Source organism: Fringilla coelebs (genome assembly GCF_963513975.1).
Source record: "Fringilla coelebs genome assembly, chromosome: 1".
In the NCBI taxonomy this organism is placed as follows: Eukaryota; Metazoa; Chordata; class Aves; order Passeriformes; family Fringillidae; genus Fringilla; species Fringilla coelebs.
The window spans coordinates 88316181-88335110 of record NC_140028.1 but is presented as its reverse complement, the minus strand read 5'-3'; the positions used below and the strand labels follow the sequence as shown (position 1 = coordinate 88335110).

The window sequence follows — 18930 nt, the reverse complement described above, 5'->3', positions numbered from 1 at the left end:
AAAGAACAGAGCTCACAAGTATTGCCAGCCTAATGCATTAACCTCTCTAGAGGAGCCAGAAAAAAAAGTCTTCTGCCTTGCAGGATTAAATAAAATAAAAAGCAGTAAGCCAAATGCACTTTAGCTGTTTCTAGGAGCTGAAAATTCATCCCACATTAAGTCCAGTTTCTGAATTCTAGCCACAGCTTTCATATTCATAGATGCCAATGTGGTGAGAGGATTCCCAGGAGTGCCAGAACGATCAGGGCCATCAGCCACCACTTTAGCCCTTCACACTACAACTGAGGATATATCTCACATATTACTAGAAAGTATAATGCCTGAATTAGACATAATGGGGCAAAACAAAAGGAACAAATCAAAAATAGAAGGAGCACTAAAACTCTGGTTTATTCCATTGTTATAATGGCTTACATGAGAGGGATTTGGTTCCTATCTGTGCAAGGGTTGAAAAGATGGAGCTTGTGTAAGTTCTAAGTAAACCTTTAATGGTGCAGACGATGGGGAAAGGGGGAAAAGATCTTAATCAATTTGAACAGTCCTGGAATTTTATGGTAGAAATCCAACATAATCTTGCTTTTGGTATTTGTTTTGTTTTGATTTTGTTTCGGGGTTTTGGGGTTTTTGGTTTGGTTTTTTTGTTTGTTTAGTTTTTTTTTTGTTTAAGATTGTGATAAATTATTGTTTGCTCCTTCATTAAGTGTCCAGAAGTTAACAAATGTAAATTAAGTACAGAAATATGGAAAGATTCTTGATCCATCAGTATTGGTGCTTGAGGTGAAGGCTTCCTTTGAAGCAATTATTTAGCACTGAAAGTCTATTTGTACCTTAGGCCAGAAAGAGAAAAAGAACAAAGTGAGAAACCAGAAGAGATCAGGTGCACTTTTCTATCATTTGAAGAAAAGGAGAAGAGGGAAAAAGAAAAACCTAGAGAGCAAAAGGTCACCAAGAGTGCATTGTAAAGCACTCTGTGAAATGTAAGGGCAAGAACAAACTGATCTTTTGATCAAGTAAGAACTTTGTGTGAGTGGAGTTAAATTACCAGGTGTTCTTCTATCTTAATCAAATAATTTGTTTGGAGAGCTGAGGAGCTGACTCTGCTGTCTGCCTGCAGTTATTCCAGCTAGGCATGTTGTCTTCACATCTCAGCTTTCATCCCCTGTGTTCTTCTTGTCTTTCACCCTGACCTTTTTGAGCTCTGCATTTCAGTAGAACATTTAACCTGATCATTGAAAAATGCAGTGTTCTGGATCTCTCGTGCACATTCAAACAAAATTCAGCAAAACCTTATGGGAAATCAAGAATAAAACTTCATATGATCAGGTTTTCCATATGTTAGTTCTAATACCACCACTGGTACCACAAAATATGATAGGGGAGCTATTCAGAACAGATGTAATCAAAGACTCACGGAAAATAAGCCTAGACAGGATTTCTTTTAGCCTGTCCCACTATCCCAGACAGCAGCAATACTCAAAGTAATTACCATTCATTAGTAATTTTGAAGTCATTAGTTCACTAATCCTTCTATCAGGCTCCCATTTACTTAAGGAGTATTAAATAGAACTGGCTGGTAGTTTCTCAACAATATGGTTTTACATTTGAAAGAGTTTTTGTTAAAAAAAAAAATCAATTATCTAAACTTCACTTGGGAAGGGGCTTCTATTTTTTGTTACCATGTTACAAACTCTCTGACCTAAAAACACGTATTTCCTCCGCTCTGGCATAACCAGTATCCTTTCAGCTACAATGCTCCAGTTGGAGGAGACATCCAACGTGGGGTCCAGCAGTATGTTCTGCAGGTCAGGATAGCAAACTCCAGTTGGTGTATTACAGAATTAGCAGATCTTTTTGGGGGAGGCACCATGCATATGATTTTTTGACCTCTAACCAGACCCATAGAGAGCTGGAGAGCCTCACCAAGCAGTAGCCCAAAGCACACTTTTCACAGTTCTATCCCATGAGAAATATCTTGAATGCATCATAAAGAGGAACAACAAAAAATTTCCCCTGTGGTGACAAATCTTGTGGAGCGTTTCCTATTCAGCACCTGGGTTTGTTTGGCACAACACCACCGCTAAGTTTTTACATTTGGGGAAGCCATGGCACTAACCAAGTGGCAGTCCCAGATCCCCTTCCACAGGGCTGCTCTCCAGCCATTCCTGCCCCAGCTCATACTTAGAATTTAAAGGATTGTGTTATATGAACCTATCCAACCATGCTGAAACCATCCACAAAATCATACAAAAACGAAAAGATTTAACAAGTCAAATTAAAGAAGACTAAGTCATAGTTCAATGATTTATCCAAAGAATGGAGCTTTACACCTTAGCTAAGTGAACTTTGTAAAATAGGTCTATATGTATTAAGCTTTTAAATGGTGATACTAATAGTAATACCTTACGTACTTGAGTGTGTGCAACTAATAATAGACAAAACTATCAAAAAAGTTTTTATCGTACAAGAGAGAGAGAAATAAGAAACAAATTCACAGAAAGTTCTCAAAATCTTACAGAGATAGTACATAAAAATATAGACATAGAGGAAAATTTTGAGTTAAGACCTTAAAACAAGCAAGACTTTTTCAAAAAATGAATCCTAATTACTATCAAATATAACTCATACCCTTTAAACTAACTAAACTTTCACAACATTAAAATTTCTGTGTTGTAATGTAGTAATGCTTAAGACAAACAAAAAAGGTGCTTTAAACAAGTACTAAACATATACTATAGTAAAGCTCTATAAAACACAAAGCTGTTAATAAACAACACAGTTACAAAAGTTTCTTTTTAGTTGAACTGAGAAGGGGAATTGTGGGAATCCTTAAAATCAGAGGTTTTGGGAAAGCTGCAAAAGGCAGACCTCAGAGACAGCAGAACCACGATTAGAGCTAAGCAGTAGCCATAAGATTTGTCAGCAGGAAAGTTACATAAGAAGTAGAAAGTAAGGACATCCCAGGAGCCAGATCCAGCATTTGGATTTGTTAAACTTCATCCCACTGATGATTGCCCAGCGCTCCACTCTACCTCTCTGCAAGGACTCTTGTCCCTCAAGAGTCAGCAGCACCTCCCTGTTTCATACCATCAGCAAACCTGCTAAGGAGCATTCAGTTCCTGCCTCCAGCTCACTGAGAGGTATTTGAACAGCACTGGCCCTAGAACTGATCCTGAGGAGCACCGCTGCTGACTGGTCACAGCCAGATGTATCCCAATGCTGATGCGTCACCCTCTGCCTTCCCCCTGCCCTGGGACAAGGGGAAATATCTCATTGCTTCCAGGCATTTCCTCTCTGAGAAAGTCCAACCATGCACAGAGATTTTTCTACAGCTCAAAAGAGCATGGAGAACCTGCAGTCAGTAAAAATGGCAATATCCATTTAGAAAATCACATCAACTTTCCTTTCTAGCCTGTCTATGGGGAACAGATGAAAAACAAGCTACAGCTGTGAGATTTTTGAATTTGAAAGCTTGAAATGAGAAGGGCACAGGCCCCTGGGTCAGGCTGTCAGAGCTTAGTCTGCTACCCAGTGAGATGAGAGGATTACATCATCTTTTGGTACCTGCAGCCCACCCCTGAAGCCTCTGACAAAGGAAGCAACTTTCATTCCCCATTTACAAAAATAAGGCAGGAGTTGGACTATAGTGCCAAAACAACCAATGTGAATTCTTGTGCTGTTTATACTCAAGTAGATGAATAGAAGTAATTTATTAATGTAAAAACAGGAATCTGTTAAGAACAACATTAGGGTAAACAGCACTGACCAGGACCCCCAGGTCCCTTTCCAAGGGGCTGCATTCCAGCCTCTCATTCCCCAGTCTGTCTGTACATCCAGGGTTGCTGTATCCCAGGTGCAGAACTGTTTTTTTATCCCAGGGACCATTCCATCTGTTACCCTCCCAGTCTTGTGGAGATGCCATTACTAATCTGCATAATGTCAGGAGGATTTGGGGCCCACATAAGCATTAGGTCTACTTTTTCCTTCAACTTTTGTTTTTCTTTCTGTTCCTCCTGTAGCTGTTCTATTTTAAGGACAGTAGTAACTCAGTTGCTTTTCATCTCAGTTTTCAGTCCTTGTTTGTCTTTAATATTATATTTTCTATAGTGGCAGGCAGCTTCTGGGAAGGTATCTAGCACTTTGCAAATGATCACTTTCTTCTTCCTAGCCTTTATACAGCCCCTAGCAACTTAGAGATGTTCCTCCACAGGAACATCTTTCCGATCACACCAGTTATCCTGAGGCCATTTGTCTGAGAACTTAGGACTTGGACTTCTTCCATGCTTTTATAAGTAGTCAGTGATACTGCTTTCAGACCTGCTGACTACACCAATTTTTGGTGAATGCATGTTTTAAGGTCACTTCACTAATCACTGGCAAAGGTATCATCAAAAACAGGTTTAATATAGAACTGAAAGCACAACAGAGTTCTTTGGCAAGGCTCACTCTACTACTTACCAGATGGTTAAAAAAAGCAAACAAAAACCAGTATCAATTAATCCAGACCAAAAATATCCCCAAAGTGTCTCCATGGAGGACTGCAGCTCCTGACATGCGGTGAGACACCACCTTCCTTCCTCAGGGCTTTAGCCAGGACCTGCTGGGCAATCAACTGGCCCTCACTCCTGACCTTTAATACACAAGGAGACAACATGCAAAAGATTTTTCAAAAATCAATCCACTGTAATCATACACAAATTGAAACAGTTGGAAAATGGACTGATCAAAATATTGAAAATTGCATATTTTCCAGCAAATTTCTGTGAACCAACATTTTACCTACTGCAGCAGAAATTTTTGAGGTCAAGTTTCTTCAGCAAAGCAGAAAAATGTAAAGGAATATGTTTGTTTCAATTGTTACATGTCATTCATCTATAAAACACTCATTAACTGTATTATCATCTCTCTCTGCAATTTCTATGGGCTGTTTTGGCCACCTAAAACAGCTAAGTTGATATTACAGGGCCAATGACAGAGTGTGAATTTAGGAGAAAAATAGTAGAAGACTATGGTTCTCCAGATTTCAGTATGTTTTAATGTGAATTTATAATAAGCATTCTAGGCTACTTTCTAATCCTCCAAATATTATCAGTAATACTTTTTAAATGTATTTACTCTAGGAATTAATTTAGTTTGATCACTAAGAACGTCTCTGATTCTCTTTTGTATGGACTGTCACAGATTCAACACAGAACAGTTCTTTTCATTGTGAACTAGAGGGAAAAGTTCTGTGCTGACACACATCATCCCTGTGAATGTAGCTCCAGAGCTGAAAGCGACCCACTTCTCTCAGCACCTTGCAGTTCTGCTTACAGCATAACACTTGAAAGCATTTCTCCCACCTTCACTCTCTGCAGTGTCTGTAGAGGGTGAGAAAGACCCCAAAACATGAGTTGCTCAGTTTGTCCCCAAACCCACTTTGCACTTATTTGAGAATTAGCAAAACCTTTTTAAAATCAATGCATTCTACATGACATTTATAAGCAAGAGATGATGCTCCCTCTTCCAAAAGGGCTGCTGAGGGCTTTAGGTGGCTGTTACTCTAAAAATATTCCATATTGAAAACTACCATATGGTTTTCTAGAAACCTGCTCCATCCCAGTGCTGCACTCTGATATTTCATTGCTCTGTCTGCTTCCCCGTGTGACATGTGCAGAATCTAAGAAATTGCTTGTGCGCTATTCACGCCTCCGTTCAGCATCATGCTTGCTCTCCTTCACTTCCTCCAGCATTTAACTGTGGAGGATAGAGACATGTATGGCATTAGGAAATATTTCTCCCCTTGCACTACTTGGCATTTGCCTTCTCTCTGCTTGGCAAACAGGGAATTTTTCTCAAGGACAGCTTTGCGCAAGTAGCTGTGTTAAGCTCTGTTCCATACTGCTTCAGGACAAAGATACACTGTTTCAGTTTGCTTTGGAGCGAGGATTTGGAGGTGCATGAAATAATGAGAGATTTTAATGGATGCTTTGAAGGCTCTAAAGCCAGAGAAAGAGAAGAGAAAGAGAAGAAATGCATCATTTCATATCTCCAGCTTAACTGATGCCTTTCCCCTTTCATAATACAAGATATTAGCAAGTCATCTGGTTCAACAGCATCAGTTCATGGAAGGAGTGGGTACCCACCAATGAGGACAGAACAACTGCAGGGGGAAAAACCATCCCATCTGCTCATGAACGTAATCCCTCTGTTTTCTGTTCCAGCTCATCCTTGCCACATGGGAAGGCGGCTACAACCTGCAGTGCCAGAACCTCCACAGCGCAGGGGAGGCTGATATCCGGGTGAGAGACAGGAGCCGCTCAGCCCTCAGCATCCTTTCTGTTTTAACTGTCTCTAAGTGTCCTAAGGCATATCTTATCAGAGCTCAGGGTATCTCTACTCTAGACAAAGATATATTTCATTGTATTGAGTATCAAATTTAGATTTTTTTCAAAAGAAGGCAGCAAAATCTGTTCAGTGTCAAAGAAATTGTAACACCCTTAAAAAAACTGAACAAACAACCCCAAAATGAAGTAAACCCACCCACAAAACTGCACCTTTGGGGAAAAAAAAACCCAACAAGACAATTAAAAAACCCTTCCTCAAAGTGTACATTTCTTAAATTATATTTTGATAATTACATATTTATAACATTTTTTAAAAGATTTGTGGTTTTTTTACAAAACTGCTTAATTGAAAAGCAAAATAAAATTTAAGACAGGGCTTGTGCTTCTCCTTTAATAGCATATTAATGCCTTTTGGGAAGTTGCATGCCCAGGGAGTGAAGAAGTACAGTAATATTTAAGCAATTGTATGGACAGATATTGATCTCCTGCTCCTTTGTTCTTGCTTGTACAGGTAGCCAAGGTGCTGTGGTGGTATTATTTTTCCAAAGTAATTGAATTCATGGACACTATCTTCTTTGTGCTGAGAAAGAAAAGCAGCCAGATCACCTTCCTTCACGTGTATCACCATGCCACTATGTTCAACATTTGGTGGTGTGTTCTGAACTGGATACCTTGTGGGCAGAGTAAGTCTTTGTTTGCTTCATCACCCTGGGTCTAAGTCAGCTGCAGCTGGGGAGGAATCACATCACCATGCAAAGGAATTGTGTCACTGTGGAATATGAGGGCACCTTTAGGGTTCAGAGCCTTTCAGAACTGCTGACCACCTGCAGAACACAGGAAAGTTAAAAGCATGGTTAAAAGTTCAGGCCAAAAATACCTGAGTGTTAGGCCCTAGACTTTTCCCTTAGCTGCCACAAACTCATGTATTTACTTCTCTTCAAACCACTTTTAAGCATCGCAGTACTGAGTAGCACAGAGGAGCTAGCACACACAAGACCTTCTCCAAAGGCAAATGCAGGGAGAAGTCAAGGCCCTGGTAAAGCCTTTATCAATCACAATGAATTAAATCAATGGCCCTTTTACAGGCTCAACTCTTGTATACATCAATCTCTGCTTTAGCAAGATACTTTACTTGGTCACTAATTAAAATACCATTTGGAGTTTGTTCTGTTTCATATGAGAATACATCCTCAGAAGGTTGTAGTAACACTGTCATCACCTTCCCTGTTAGGAAGGGATCTATGATGCCACAGGCTGGTCACTTGGCATTTGTATAAGAAGTCCAAACAGCAGAGACCTATTTCAGCTGTCTCACAACAGGCACACTTTTCCAGGGCTTCACACAGGTAGAGGTTTCCTGTGGAACTGCTTTCAAAGTTGAGAAAAAACCCAGTTTTCTTGCAACCTATTAGAGTGAGTCACCTCAACCCATTCTAACATTTTTTAAAAAAAAACTTGTTGCAGGTCTTTTTCAGAGCTAAAAGCAGAATTCACATTTGTTGGCACTTAACATGGGCAGCACAAAATCAAAGTAAATCACTGTTAGAGGTAGAAGCAGGGATCAGAGATTTCATAGCAATTAGGAGCTATTTCTAGAGGTGTAAACAAATCAATGAGGGTTTGTGCTTTGCAACGTGTTTACACTAGCTTTACACTAGCACTGCACTACTGTAATTAACCAGTAGCTAAGTAATTAATCATTGGCAAAATCAGAACAACTGGTGAGTCCCTCTGGTAGTTGTAGCACTGCCATCAAACTCACAAGCACAGAGCAGAGAGTAGTGCTGCTGCTTCTCCAAAGTCTGCAAAGTACAGAGGATAATTAACTTCCTCTAGAACTAGTATTCACTAAATGTAGCTAATAAGAGCAGCAAGGTATTATCTGGGATGAAATTCTATAAATGTGCATCTAGCAGAAGAGCCAATGAAGAAAACAAGAGTGGTGATGAAACAGAGACACAAAAGGCTGGTTTAATTCAGAGTAAAGCCCTTGCTACTGCATCAAGAGAGCAGGAGTACAGGTGTCTCCCAGGGTCCTGAGCTCCATACTAGCAGCAAAGTCATCCATAGCAGTGTTTAAAGCTTACAGGAATAATAGAAAGACTAATAGCAAGAAGAACTTTAGGAGAAGGGAAAAAAGTAACCTGTAAACTGCAGAATAGGAAAAAGTGGAGGAGAAGAAAAATATCAGATAAAAATACAAAATTCAGCATGAGAACAACCCTCTAGGAAGTACCATTTGGTTTTTTAGTTGTCCCTAGGAGAGCACCGCTACACATCAGCAATGTCTTTAGCAAGAAATAAGCATGAAAGGAATACTTACCATTTGCAAGAGATTCAATATAGAAGCAATACCACAAACAATAACACCCTCTCTCGCTTTTTAGCAGTTGGTACTTAATTGGTTTTTTCCCTAATGGATTTTTACAGGCTTCTTTGGACCCACTTTGAATAGCTTTATCCATGTGCTTATGTATTCTTACTATGGACTGTCAGTCATCCCTTCCATGCGCAAATACCTCTGGTGGAAGAAATACCTCACTCAGGCACAACTGGTAGGTATCTGTTTTACTCTCATTTCTAACTACCAGAAATCCTTCCAAATGTGAGAGAGGACTAAATGAACTACAAGTAAACATTGTTATTTACACAATTTAGCCAGTTAGAATTGAAGTATAACTAAAGGATCATAAGTCACTAGTGCAGCTTGATAAAATTTAAAGAAGGAAATTATGTTCAGAAGTGGTTTTTTAGAAAACAAAGAGTAGAAACTCTTTAGTCCACAAAATTCTGTTAGTTTTGAACCACTGCATAGAAAATGCTCCTTAATTGTGGAAAAAACTGATTTAAAGGTCACAAAAAATGTCTGACAGAGCCAGCTCCAAGACAGACCTCCCCTGCTGGCCAAAGCTGAGCCCATCAGCAAAGCTGGGAGCACCTCCATGATATTGTATTTATTTAAGGGTGAAAAACATAGCACAGCACCTGAGAGAGAAGACAGGAAATGTGAGAAAGCCCTTAAGCACCCAGGTGAGAACAGGAGGAGGGAATTAGCACCAAAACCCCCCCTGCAGCCTGTGGTGAAGGTGCTGGTGAAGCTGTTCCCCTTCAGAAGCCCATGGAGGTCAGAGGGGAGCAGAGATCCTCCTGCAGCCCATGAAGGACCTCATGCTGAAGGAAGATACTTGGGGATGGGAGCCAGTGGGGAAATAGGTTCCCATGGACCCATGGAGAGAGGAACCCACCCTGGAGCAGGTTTGCTAGCAAAATCTGCGACCCCCATGGGGGCCCCCATAGGAAAAGCCTGTTCCTGAAGGACTGGATCCTGTGGAAGGGACCCATGCTGGGGCAATTTGTGAAGAGCTGCAACTCATGGGAAATACATACATTGGAACTCTCTCCTGTGGGAGGGGCCCCACACTGAACCAGGGAATGAGTGTCAGGAGAAAGGAGCAGCAAAGCCAAAGCAATAGGGGCTGACTACAAACCCCATCCCCCTGCACCACATGGAAGGAAGTAGAGGAGTGAAGTTCAGAAGTGAAGTTAAGCTTGAGAAGAAACAGGGGTTTAGAGGAAGGTGGTTTTAATTTTATTTCTTGCTATCCTTCTGTGTTATTAATTGGCAGTACTTGAAACTAATCTTCCTCAAGTCTATTTTGCTTATAACAGTAATAGGTAAGTTTTATTAATTACTCTCCCTAACTTTATCTCAATCCACAAATTCTTTTCATCTTATTTTCTCCCCCTACTGTACTGAGGAGAAGAAGGGAGAGAGCTGCTGGGTGGGCAGCTGGCAGCCAAGCCAGGTTGACCCACGACACAGTGGTACAACTGCAAAATGAAAAATGATGTAAACAAAGTTTAAGCAATACAGAAATTGACTGATTTCTCAAAGTCTGTTCCACCTGTTGCTGTACCTGGGGAGCTGATCCACATCAAAAGTGTCTATCAACAAGATATAAGGCTTGATATGAAATAAACTTCCTTTTACTTTTTTGCTCTTATAGCCTATTCATATTCAGATGTTTGCAGCGAGCTTTAAAATGCCCATGTAGAAATTTGCTTAGCAAGAGCTGCTTCTGTGAGACCATCCCTGCAGGTGAAACACACTGCCCTGTTGGAAATGCACCTCAGTACACTGGCTTGAGGGCACACTTATTTGGCTGAGGAACAATCAGGTCCACCAGTGTGGGCTGTGGCTGACATTTCTAAATACAGACAAGTATCTGCAATTTCTTTCCTGTCTCATTTTTGCTTCCTTCGTCCCCTCCTCAACTCCATTAATGCAAGTGAAAACCTATCTGAACTCCTTGGACCTGAGTTTTGCATTTTCTGTTCAGACTTCTAAAGGTATTGCCAGGAATCTTGTTTCCTCCAGTTTCTGCACAGCAACAGAGACAACAGCTGTACCTGTCACAAGGACTGGAAGATAGAACAAAACCTACTAAATCTGAGAGAAAAAAAGCAGCTTCCCTTTTATCAACCAGGCTTATAAACTTACTTTTAGAAACCTCTGACCCCTTAGTATTTTATTTAATTTCACAAGAGCACCATCTTAACTTAACCCTCCCAATGCATTCAGAGATTATCAAGGGACACTTTTCAAGAGCACTCAAACTTTCATGGAACAGAACTAGGGGACATTGCTGTGTCTGATTTAGCTAGCACTGACCTTTCTCAGCAAATACACCTGCATTATCTTCTCTCCACAGATCCAGTTTCTGCTCACTATTGTGCACACACTCAGCGCAGCTGTGAAGCCATGTGGATTCCCTTTTGGCTGCCTCATGTTCCAGTCCTCCTACATGGCCACACTGGTCATCCTCTTCATCAACTTCTACATTAAGGTAAGCATTCTTTTGAGAGCTCTGTGACAAAGACGGGGAAAACAGAACTTTTTGGATAGCAGTCTGGGTGGACTCAGATGTAGAATGACCATCAGTGCTTAAAATATGTTAGTCTTAAAAGATATACATCATTTAAGAATGACAGATACCGTCATGTCTGAGAGAAAGAGTTACTCAGTAGCTCCTCATTGCAGTCAACTCTTCTGCACCTGTATAGCAGGTCCAGGTACTGCATTTAGTACCCTGAATTTGCTTTGGTGGGCAAATTTTTTAGTCTCTCTCCTCCTTAGGGGAAAAAAAAAAATTTGAGCTCTGTCTTTGCCTGGTTTACATCTTAGCCTGCCTGCATGCATAAAGCTTTCAGCGTGCAAGGCTTGAAATCTCTTTTGACGTTGAGAAGTACTACAGTAAGGCTAGTAAAGTAACATCACCCACAGCAGTGAAAAGGCTACTATACTGCTAATGCAGGTTGAAGCAAATATATACATCTGCAGACAAACTCCATTTACAGTTAACCATAAGTAGTGTTTTGGTGGTCACTAAACAAATCCAAATGTTTATTTTGGATTTTGCTTTTATAGACATACCGGAAAGCACCTTCAAGAACAGCTGTAAAGGAAACCCCTGTCACAACAGAAATCAAGAATGGTTTCCATAAGGACTACTTTGCTGCTGCCAATGGATTGCAGAATAATAAGAAGGCACAATAAGTATAGTGTTTCCTGTGATTTTTTTTCTAAAGAGAAAAAGAAGAAAAAAGACTGAATTACAAGCTTTAGCTTAAAACCTATTTGATTACATTTATCAGTTCTTTGTACCAGACACTTATTAATGTACTGCTATTTAGGTTTTAACAAAATGAGTAGAATGACTTGTCTTGTCAAAGATCAACATCAGAACAAAGAAAGCCAAGATCTTTCTCATGTGAAAAAGAAAACCTTTCTGATCTCTAATGCTGACACAAAAACGCCTTATGAAACACTTGATGGATAAATCCGTCAATGCCTTCAAAAGGTTAGGACTCTGTTCAGACTAACATGGTGAGCACTTTCTGTGCATGCAAGAGGTCTTGAGGCAAGGCTTCACAGTGCACCCAGTACAGCCAGCTGAAATGCAGCCAAGGCCAGGAAAATAAAGGAGGGGTGCCAGGAAAGGTGAGAATCGTACCTCTTCCATCACCATACCCCTCTTTTCTTCTCAGTAATTCCCCAAAGCGCACTAGCACGGTAGCCTTTGATCATGTGGGAGCCCTGGGGAAGGACATGACAGAGGGCAGAGCCCAGGTGCCCCATCCCATAGTTTGCAAGCAGTTGTGGCTCCACGCTCACTTGCTTTACACAAGTGCAATCTGATTCAAATGCCAGGAAGGCTGGCAGGAGCTTTCTGTTCCAGGGGGCTGGGCTGGTAGCCCCTGGCACTGCCCCGAATGGTATTCTGGACACAGAGCAAAACAAGCCACTTTGGAAGTGCTAACTTAACAGGAGTCCTAGGTAAAAGGATTTTGAAAGAAATAGGGTCATGCCAACTTAAGGCAGATAAATCTGTTGAGCGTGAATGTGTGTAAAGTTAATCCTATACAAACACTGCTAATTCAAAGCAAACTGTCATGCCACATATTAATAACTGGATGAAGCAGAAAATTTGTCAGTTCAGCAATGAGCCAAGCAGGTTATACAGGAGTTTCTGTGGCAGGTGGACCTTACTCAGACTGGTCTCTGGCTGGAGAAACAGATGGGACCAAGGCACAAGTCACTGGAGGGGAAGTAAGGAGATTCTGCTGTCTGCAGCTATACAGGTGTCACCCAACAGTCCATCACCATCTTTGTTGCTTCAGTTCACTGCATTTACCCCCACTTAAATGCTTAGAAATGAAGAATAGCCAGGGTTAACTTCATGGGTCTGGCCTCACCCATTTCTTGTTTAGCCCACTTAATTTCCTCTACTAAAAATAGACACAGACTTTTTTTCCCTCACTGTGAAGTAGTTCTGACATCTTCCATTCTCATGTATAAAATTCTCTCATCAAAACCCACTTTTGGAGTCACTCCAGCCCAGCAAGTTCCTAGGACTGAAGCAATTCTGTAGGAAATATGTCCTCTCACTCCTGTCACCCACAGGGTCCCAGGGCAGGAGGAGGAAAAAGCACACACCCAGCCAGCACAGAGGGCCCGAGCAGCCACAGAAGGACCACATGTAGAGGAGGCAGAGTCCCAAATCCTGCTGTCCAATTCTTCTCCACCTCTAGAGGGTCAGTTATCCCCTCCAGATATCCCCATTTAGATGATCTGCCATCAGGGGCTCTTGGAGACTGCAGGCATAAAGGCAGGAGGAAGGTTTATCCCAGGGAGCAGTATGGACACAGGGCAGCCAGCCTCACCAGGAGCAGCCCAAGAGACCACAGCCCTGAGGGCTCATGGATAGGATGGGAAGAGGCTGAGGAAGTGGTACAGTAGGGGAAGAAGAACAGATGGGGCTGTCCAGCGAAAGCAGAAAGTGGCATGAAGAAGGGTGACTTGTGTCAGAGTTGTGATTGGCTGTCCCATTGTGCTTGAAAGTCCCATTGAATGCCATCTGTCTCCAGCCAGTTCCAGCTCCATTGCAATGCAGACAAAACTTTTCTGCTCCAGCAGGAAACAGAAATTCCCAAAATGCTACAGCAGAAGCAGTACCTCTTAGCAGCCTGACTGCAGAACTTCATTACTGTGAACTGGGTGACCAAAATAACTGCAACATTCAAACACTTTAACACCACCACACCAACCTAGATCTAACTGGTGCATATTCACATTTGCTCCCCTCTTCATGAAGATGGTCATGAAATCTCACTTACTGAAAGTCAATGATTTGTTTTATTTAACATTCAATAAGGGGGAAAGCAGTCACTCAACAGAAAAAACCCAAAAAACCCCCCAAGAACCCTCCATTCACAAAGCCTGGACACTGTATGCATATACTTTTTCTCTCTGGCCCTTCCAGAACCTTTACAGGCATTTCTGATTGACACTGTAAAAATCCCAAGATGTAAGAAATTAGTGGGTTTGACTGAAGCTCTTTTACACAGCCCTGAGTAAAGGGAGAGCTTCAGAGCTCTGTAGAAATCAGCTTAATACTGGAAGCCAGGGTAAAGGCAGAGGAATTTCAAAGAGCTGACAAGACAGTGAACAAGGCAATGAGCTGGACCCTTCATCTAAGGCAGGCAGCACAAGGGTTGTGTGGCCCAGCACAGATTTTAGGCCGAGTGGAGTCCATAATCTTTTGATGGCAAAGCATGCATTTGACTATCAAGGTGGAAAGCGTCAGCTGTGCTAAGTGTTAAAGTTTACTATGGCAATCAAACCCACAGATATTGTCTTTTGTTCTGTTGAAACCTCATTCAAAAGAAAAGGAAATAAATGCCTTACTTGAAATTCAAAGGGCTGGGGAAAAAAAAAAGAAAATGAAAAAAAAAAAATAAAGGAAAAAACCAGATGGTCTCAGACCTTGCAGATCCAGATCAGCCAGGAAGGCTGGAATCAGGTACGTTTAAAATTCTTTAGATATGTCTTAACATCTTCAAAATGCCACAACTTTGAAGAAAGAGAGCATTGACTTTTTAAACTGATTTTCCTGTAATACATAACACTGTAAATAAACAAATTTTACTATCAGACTGTCTCTACTTCTTAAGGCATCAATTTGGGCTGGTAACTGGTTACTTGAGACTGCTTTTTCAGAAGCGTTTTAGGGCGTTCCCATCAGATTCAAAAACAATCTCCATAAATTTATATACCAGCTTCACTGGTATTGGTGTAAAGCCTCCATGCAGTTTATTTGTCCCTCTACCTATAAAAATATGGGCTTTTGAACAAAGGTAATATTGAAGTACAAAACTCATTTGTTCAGTGCGTGTACTTGCTCATCAAGTCCTCATTTGATTATCAGATTGTTTTAACTTGGAATGTGATGGTTGAAAACAGGGGAGAGACAAAAGAGAAATCAAAATCTCAAAAAAATTTTCAGGATCTCAAAAATAAAACTTCTTTCAGATTGAAAATACACAATAGCTCTCAGCTGTTCCTAGAAACATGTCTATTTTCCAGTGCATTACTGTCTTAGACACAGTTCTACTGCCTGCAGAAGCATGACCAGTCCCTGTGTGCTCCAGCTGACCTCAGCATACCTTACCAATAGCAGGGTGGGCTGTCCTCAGGCCAGGGTAAACACACACAGCTCCTCTGCCCACTTCCAACCTCAAAGGACATCCTTTTTTCTGGCTTTATGCAGTCTTGACATGAATTAGCTGTAGCCCTTGGATAGGCCACTGCACTGGCACAGAATGTGCAGGTAAACAAGCACTTGGCACAGCATCATCCCCTGAAAGAGATGCAGCATAAATAGCAGGGGTTATAGTCAGTTTAATATTAAATCCTATTTAGAACTTAAAATGCATAAAGCAATTGTTCCTAACCAGAACTTTTCTATTTCCCATTTCTTTTTCTGGGTATTGATGCATAGTTTTTGCACCTCAGCACCTATATCTTTGTTGTTATGGCTCAGAAGTATCAAGGAAACTGAACAGGTTGAAAATTGAGCTATATATTTTTGCACTGAAAGGAAGAAAATAAAATAAATATCTGGATTAATAGCACTTTAACAGGCATGAAGTGGGAAGGGCAAAGGAAACCTGCCAAGATCAGCTACCTACCTTCCAAAAAGTAATTTTAGGATAACCCAATTACACATCCGTTGCTGAAGCCAAATGGACTTCAGACCTTCTGGAAGTTTAAGGTCAAACATGTTTAATTGACCCAGCAGTGCCAAAGTGGTATGAGATGGGCTGTCCAAAGTCAGAAAATATCATTTCTGTCCCAGATGCGGTCTCCAAACACGTCTGCTGCCTACAGATGGAAAGGCCATTAGAAAAGTCCAAAGTTTTCACCTTCGGCAGTCCACAGGTTATCAAGCTGGAACACACTGAGCCTCTCAAATGCTAAAGTGTTTTATATGAAGGGATAGATGACTGCAGGGGTAGAAGGTGTTTAAGCAGTGTGACATTTCTTTCTGCTCTCCCATATCCATCATTAAAACAATTTTTTGGGGTTCAGACTTTTCCAACAAAACAGTTAAAAGCAAAGGTAAGTGCATATAACATTGTAGCAATTTTTACTAAATAAGGAACTCTGATTTTTCCTTTATCTATGCCCTCTGAAGTGCTCAACACTCACCTTCCAAGCTTTATAGTTATAGGTTATGCAGAGACGCAACAATAAGAGATACAGAAATGCACTCTAAGTTATCTAGCAAAGATACTTGGATGAAAAGCATTCCTAACCTTTTACAGTTAGAGGAGACACCAAGAGAGCCTTCTGCCAACACACATGAAGGGTGAGGAAACAAAACAGGTAGCAAAACAAGCATTTCTACACATCTACTTCACAGTGCTGACAAAGCTTAAACGCTTAGCAGCTTGAACTTAAGAGAACAATGAATCCATCCAAAACATCAGATTAATTTTTTTTTTAATTAAGCATTACTATCATAGTTTGGAAAAAAAAACCCCACACCTTAAACCAGAGACATCCCATCCTCTTCCTATTTCAAACCTTCCCTCTGGGCAGCAAACTGCTTGGAGATGCAGATGAAGGAGCCTAAATAGGCCAACACCCATCCCAAAGGAGATGATGTGCCCCGAGAGTTCTCAGCGCTGTTCCTGTGGCTTTGCCGAATTCAGCGCGAAGGAACAACCACGGTGCAGGCAGCTCATCTCGATTCTTCCGTCTGCTTCACATCAAGCACCTTGATAGCCCTGGTTTCATCATCATGTTGGGCTGGGTAGTGGGGAATTAAACCAAGGAATATAGGCATTTATGTAGGAATTACTGGAAGGCTTACCTTGGAACTTCAGAGTGGGAGGCACACAGCGCAAGGCATCCCTTTACATTCACCAGGGTGAGCTCTGGATCACAATAAGAAGCAGCAGGACAAGTTCAAGCCTTATCACACTCCTACAGCCAGAACCTCAGGTTACTACTCAAGTAGTGAAAGCCCCAAATTTAGGACCTGGCTCATCCAGGCAGGACAGTCATAGGATCAGATTATTCAGGCTGATATCTCAGAGCCTGTTTTGGTTAATGACACTGCTGGGGCCATCGGAGTATACCACCACACTAGTGGGACCAGAGCCTACTGAAAACTCTGCTGCCAAGATGCAAAACTAGTTTTACCAGGCTAAAGCACAGCTGCTCACAGAGACTACAGCCTCATCTCCCAAAAGCCATGGCTGCTTCAGCTGAGTGCTTTGAGAGCCTAGAATCAAACAGCAGCTGCAAAGACACCGAGGAGTAGCAGGAGGATGCAGTGTAGCCAGGTCACTAGGGCCAGCCCTCAAAGAGCCAAGCACAAGCCAGTGGCTGTAAAACCAGCACTTCAGCCCTTCACATTAGGAATAGCAGGGGTAGACTGGTAGATCTGAACCTTTGGAAAGGGCAGGGTTGAAGAGATCTTTTCTTTTAAACCACTCCAGGAAGAAAGCACCAAGTGCATTTTGATGTGGATGAAAAAACTTCAGCTCATGCCAACCCAAGTTAGGACTACTTAAGATAAAGAAATAAGCATAAAATGGTAACGCAATGGCAACAGCAGCTTCTTGCAGTTCTGTGTGCTGGTGCTACCCTGCGTGACTTTCTCAAGTAGGAACAGCATCAGCCCTACTTCAGTTATGAAACAAACTCTGTCAGGGTTTGGGCCTTTGTCACAAAGGTACATTTTGTGCAGGGGAGGATTCCCTCAACTCTAACCCATACAGCAATCTGAGGTTGGTTCTCTAATTTAAGGGGATAGAAACCAAAAGCCTGGAAATCTGCCACATTCCCACAAATTCATTAAGGAGCATTGGCACTAATGCTGTTTTTGCAACAAGACACTCTATCGTGAAGAGCAACTATATTCTGGGGACCTCTGTCCCACTCTGTCACAGCAGAGGACAATATTAATAAGCATGGGTTATCTGCTGCTTACCTGCTTACTTTCAGAGACCTCTGATGCTATTTTGTCTAATCCTAGCATTGTTCACTGTATTATGAACTCTCCTTGGAGCCAAAAGTCACTGGCGGCAAAAAAATTTCTCCTGCTTCACTTCCCATTTTCTGTTGAGTTCTCTGAATTTCTTTCCCTCTGCAGTCTCACCTTGCCTTCAGGCATCTGGGCAATAGATCTCTGTCTGCCTTCAGCTCTGCATTTCAGAACTGAGTGGCAATGGTGTCAAGCCAGCAGCTCCCACATTTCTGTGCACACAGGAGAGGCTATACCTACCACATCCTATGCAAGGTACACAGAAATCTAGAGTGCCTTTCCAGACACTCACAATGCATCAATTGAAGGAAAGAGTGCGATTGTTATCTTACGCAAACAACTTTTTACTTGGAATTAATTGTTAAGCGCTTTTACACTTGACAAAGGTGTTAGCAGAACAGTCAAAGTAAGCCAATACATCCATCAATTTGATGGCTACATCATTATCTTTAGTTAACTTTTTAAATTTCTTTGATATATAAAGGACCCAACCTTGCAATTTTTTAGAAAATCATGTTAACAACACCGGGGTCACAACTGGACCACTTAGCCCTATACACTCATTTTAGGCCAAAAAAAGGCTCAACACAATGTTTTTTCCTCCTTTTTCTTTTCATATAAAATAGACTAACATCCTTCACAGAACCATCTTCTCTATGCTGCACACAAAATGCTCTAATGTCATGAGCAATAATGAGTTCAGGGGTTTG

General features: G+C 41.4%; 1 protein-coding gene across 1 annotated transcript in view; it reads left to right on the top strand.

The window, feature by feature from the left end:
* The window catches only part of ELOVL2 (ELOVL fatty acid elongase 2), a gene marked incomplete at both ends in the record, with an annotated part of 44831 nt that extends 32951 nt beyond the window's left edge, over positions 1-11880 (top strand). Inside the window, 5 exons of the mRNA XM_084206702.1 lie at positions 6201-6278; positions 6835-7006; positions 8754-8878; positions 11036-11170; positions 11752-11880. Coding sequence (XP_084062828.1) covers positions 6201-6278; positions 6835-7006; positions 8754-8878; positions 11036-11170; positions 11752-11880 — 639 coding nt within the window. The remainder of the gene's footprint in view (positions 1-6200; positions 6279-6834; positions 7007-8753; positions 8879-11035; positions 11171-11751) is intronic.
* Positions 11881-18930: the final 7050 nt, after the last annotated feature.